This window comes from Rhagoletis zephyria, unplaced genomic scaffold (assembly GCF_001687245.7).
Source record: "Rhagoletis zephyria isolate East Lansing unplaced genomic scaffold, Rhagoletis_zephyria_1.1 Rzeph_scaffold_01356, whole genome shotgun sequence".
Taxonomy (NCBI): domain Eukaryota; kingdom Metazoa; phylum Arthropoda; class Insecta; order Diptera; family Tephritidae; genus Rhagoletis; species Rhagoletis zephyria.
The window spans coordinates 15,021-19,662 of record NW_016158440.1 but is presented as its reverse complement, the minus strand read 5'-3'; the positions used below and the strand labels follow the sequence as shown (position 1 = coordinate 19,662).

The following is a 4,642-nucleotide window of genomic DNA, read 5'->3' as shown; positions in this document are numbered from 1 at the left end:
CGCTACCCCCGCAGGACCCAAATTTTTCAGCATCAGCATGCATATTCCGTCGGGACCCATGGCTTTGGAGGCTTTCGCCTTCCCGATGGCCACCTGAACTTCACCGCAAGTGAAAGCAAGGGGGGCACAAGTTGTTGGCAGTTTGTGCAGCCTTCTGGTCACTCGACGCTTGGCTTTGTCCACCGGAGGATGCAGTATGAACTGCCGGCTGAAATAGCTCGCGCATCGCTCCGGGTCCGACGAAAAACAGTACTAGACTGTCTAGCTTTGATTTCGGAATGCTTACACATTGAGAAGTTAGCTTACTGCCAATATAGAAGTATTACATATATGGTTAATATTAAAGTCATAAAGCAAGTTATAACCAATCGAGTAAAGTGTAAAGTGAAGGGGAATACAAAAATATATTGGTGAAGTGGCTGCTTTAAGGAGAATAGGAATGATAAATGTGCGCTAATTTCCGAATTTTACAAAAAAGGGTATATTTCAAACCCAATTTGTAAATAAATTTGTGACTAAAATTTACAAAAGTGAGTGTCAAAATAATGCGTAAACCCTTGACTCAATACCTCGATACTAGTTAGGCCACGTACTAAACAGTACCCCTTATTTCATATTAGATCTGTGCACCATGCAAGGGCTTTGCAAGACTCAGAGAATACCCCTATTGAAATGAATTCAAGCGTGGTTAGACAGGACGCCGATATCCTTCTGGTCCAAAACCCGGCGAAACAGCAATGTACATATGTATTTCTCCGGCCTACCGTTAGTTGAGCGTGACGATGATTACTAACCGACCTAGGTGGGGTTTAGTAATGCCGTTAGAACACGTACATCTGATAACAGCTGTAATACGGTGTTGCCGGTAAAATCTGATCAAGCATTGCGCATTATGAATTTTCTCTTTGCGGATGCAAATGCAGATAGCTATATGCATGTACGTACATACATCTGTATATATCAACATACAACAGTTTTTTTTTTTACTTCTTTGCCTTTAACAAAACAAAAAGCGCTTAAGAACTATTACATATTTACATAGACTTAAACAAAAAACAACCTCATCACAGCAAAATATTTTGCATACTCGCCAAAAACTCGAGCGCATGTATATGTAAAGTGTTAATATCCGTGTGTTGTATGTACATGTATCTATTGTGATGACGTTGGCTGTAGCCTTCAACTTGCAGACTAAACTGCATATACATATGCTTTTATAAAAATTCATTGTTTAATAACTTACCATGTTCGTATGGCGAAAATGTTCCTGCATCTATATTGATGTATGGATCTATCTTAATTGATGTCACATTAAGACCACATGATTTCAAGAGGGTTCCGAAGGATGATGCGATAACACCTTTGCCAACGCCACTGATAACACCGCCAGTAACCAAAATGTACTTCATTATTTATTAATGACCAAAGTACCGCCTTTCAATAGAAAATTTAGTGTGTATACAGGGAACTTTATTTAACTATCGACTTTATTTCGTATATTTTAAACCAGATACAGCTGCACGCGGTTGCGAAATTTGTAGACTTCTTTGTACAGTTAATGATTTTCCGCGGCTCCAAGTTTTCCAAAGATTTCACTGCATATGCTGATTAATAATCGTTTGCTAATATCAAACAATTAATGGCGTCGTTGCACTACATGTACCTTTTTCAACAACGAACACATGTTTGAATATGAATTCTTTCACACTTTACATAAATGAGAACACAATTAGCGATGGCGCTTCTTAGGGACACGAACTTCGATACGATACGATGCCATATCGATACTTTTGGCATTCCATACCGATATTTTCTACTTGATACCCTACAAGAACAGTGATAGTCATTTGATTGATCATGTGATACTCACTGGGGAGGAAGATCTCAATCAAGTACTTGGTAATTCTCTAGGGTCGGGTAACAACCCCTAAAAAAGGTGCGGAAAAGTCGGGAGGGGTACCAAACTACGCGTTTCGGCCCCCCTAATAACAATCCGGAGGGGGGGCTAATATTATTAACCATTTAAAAGTTATGAACAAAAAACTTTTGTTAAATTTCGTTGTTTTCTATGAGCAATTACACCAACAAAGATTCACAAAATCACCTGTTCTCACTTTTTAAACACTATTAAAATATATAATTTAACTTATTTATTAAAGAAACACATAGTTTTATCGGTAAAAGTGCACTTTAGCGAAGGTAGGTCAAAATGGACGGAAAAAATTCGAGAGGGGTATCAATCGACGCGTCTTAACGCCAATAATAACAATCCGAGACATGAAATTAAGATTTTTAATTAATTGAAAAGTTATTTGCAAAAAACACTTGCACTTTCCGCACTATATTTCGATGTCGTGGGAACGCAACCACAGTCGTCGCTAAGCCCGGTCTTCGCCAAAATAATTATCTACATAAAAGTACGTGTCCGTAGCTCGTCGTTTGCATTGAGCTCGGGCTATTAATGTTGTGGCACAAAAGGGGTCCCTACAGTTTTATGTCGACTTTCAACGGCGATTTTGTTTTAATGGGAAGCTGTTTGTCATTTTCAAACTTTGCGCACTTCTAACCAATACACCACAGCGGCCTATATACGGGACCCATGAACCAAAAATACAAGATCACGCCTTCTTCTTAGTAGCCCGTTATAATCGCATTTAGGCAAAAAGTTGGGCGACTTTGACATTAGCCGTTTGTTTACATTTGTACGTTGTTTACAATTTGGTTGTGGCTTTTTACTGCAATTTTCTTAATTATCGCTTGTGACAACGTGTGCACACATAAGGTAAAGAATAATTTAACACAACGACATGATTTATAGAAGAATTTGCATAATAAAAATGATTATTCATGCGTTCAACAATTACGCGGATTTTTTTGTTCTCTTCGTTGTTTACTTCTTACAACAAAGATGGCGTCGAGATTTCAACAGCTAAAAAATAACTTTTTTCTTTCTTTCGGGAAGGCGTGATCTTGTGTCTTTCGTTCATGTACGAGACCTATATTCTGATAAATTTTTTGGATTTTGGTATCGATATTTGGAATATCTAGTCTTTTTATTCCGATATTAATGGGTACCCGATATTTTTAAAGCGAAACTTTAAATGAGTACCATATCGATACTTTCTGTTCGGTATCGTGTCCCTAGCCCTTCTGAAGGTAGACAGCACCGCAGTCTAGGAATGTTCGATATTGTATCAATTATTCTGAATATCGATATTTCATGGCACGATAATCGATTTTTTGAATCGATATTCTAAGTTCGATATATCGAAGACATCGATACTTTACCCGCAATATCGATATTTAAGTGAAATTTATTTTTGATCTATAAAAGAGTGTATTGGCAGAGAACGTTTATAACTGAGAAGGCGCATTTTCTCTGTGAACTAATTTCTGCCAGAAATTTTGGGGTGCAGTCGGCCAAATACACCACACGTCGACGAGTGCACCACTCGACCGACGGTGTCGGTAGAGAAGTGTCGGCTGCCACCATACCAAAAATTTTTCCGTGCCACCACACTTTGAGCAAATTTACCATAGTTCAAAGCAAAATGAAAAAATAAGAACAAAATGGAAAGAGGAACAGAAATATAATAAGCACTAGACAGAGGGGATGCTTGCGGAGGCAGGCGCGTGCTTGTGTCGGATCAAAACAAACTCTAAAATAAAAATGGAAGTCAGAACGACAAGTGTAGAGTAAGAAGCGGGAAACGGGGAAAGGAGCGGGCTTTTGTACATTTGCTTGCTTGCCGAAAATATGATATTTGCGTGAAATCGATTTGCTGATTGTTGCAAATTGATTTTTGCAAACATGTATGAATTTTTCTATTTCAGCTAAGTTGATAAGATTTTCTATGGCATTTTTTCGACTTTTTTCCGCAATTATCTAAAGTCATGTAAAGTGGAACTTTTTCAATAAAACTATTTCATTACAATTTAATGAAACATATGTATGTATGTATGTATATATTTACTTATGCACATACACATATATACGTACATACATATACATATCTATGAATTGTAGCAATTCATTACATTGCATTAGTGTATGCATGCGCAGTCGGCTAATTTTTATATTTCCATTTGCAGCTTTGTAGCCCATTCAATGAAGTACACTAAAGTGCAAGTTTCTAGTCATTAAAAATTACAGTTGAATTTTTAGAATTTTTTTTGTGGAGGGTGTTCGCATTTTCTTCCATATAACACAATATCACAATTTTTTTTGTATGAAAAAAAACAGCAACCCCCCCACAAAAAAAAAATCTATAAAATCAATGGTAATTTTTAACAACTTGAAACTTGCACTTTCTTATACTATAATTGAATGGACTACAATACTGCATACCCGAAAATTTTTTAAATATTCTAATTAAAAATTTGGATGACCATTTCTTGAAGTTTGATTCGTTTTTTTGCAATTTGTGCAAGCTTTTAAACTTTTATTATTGTGGTTCTTCCCTGCAAACCATTTTTTCAGAGTATTCTGAATCGTAAAGAAATTTTAAAGAATTCGGAAAGGTCCCATCCGATTTTTTGCCGAATTTTCTAAAATGAAATAAATTACGCACACTTCCATTCTTTTACGAAATTTCGGAAGAAAATCGGTAAAGAAATGAAAATAATGCTGCTATGTGAAGAA

The 4,642-nt window shown here is 36.6% G+C and overlaps 1 protein-coding gene across 1 annotated transcript in view; it reads right to left on the bottom strand.

Annotated features, from left to right (window-relative positions):
- Ctps (CTP synthase) overlaps positions 1-1,765 on the bottom strand; it is a 96,069-nt gene extending 94,304 nt beyond the window's left edge. Inside the window, exon 1 of the mRNA XM_017617200.1 lies at positions 1,244-1,765. Coding sequence (XP_017472689.1) covers positions 1,244-1,409 — 166 coding nt within the window. The 5' untranslated portion in view covers positions 1,410-1,765. The remainder of the gene's footprint in view (positions 1-1,243) is intronic.
- Positions 1,766-4,642: the final 2,877 nt, after the last annotated feature.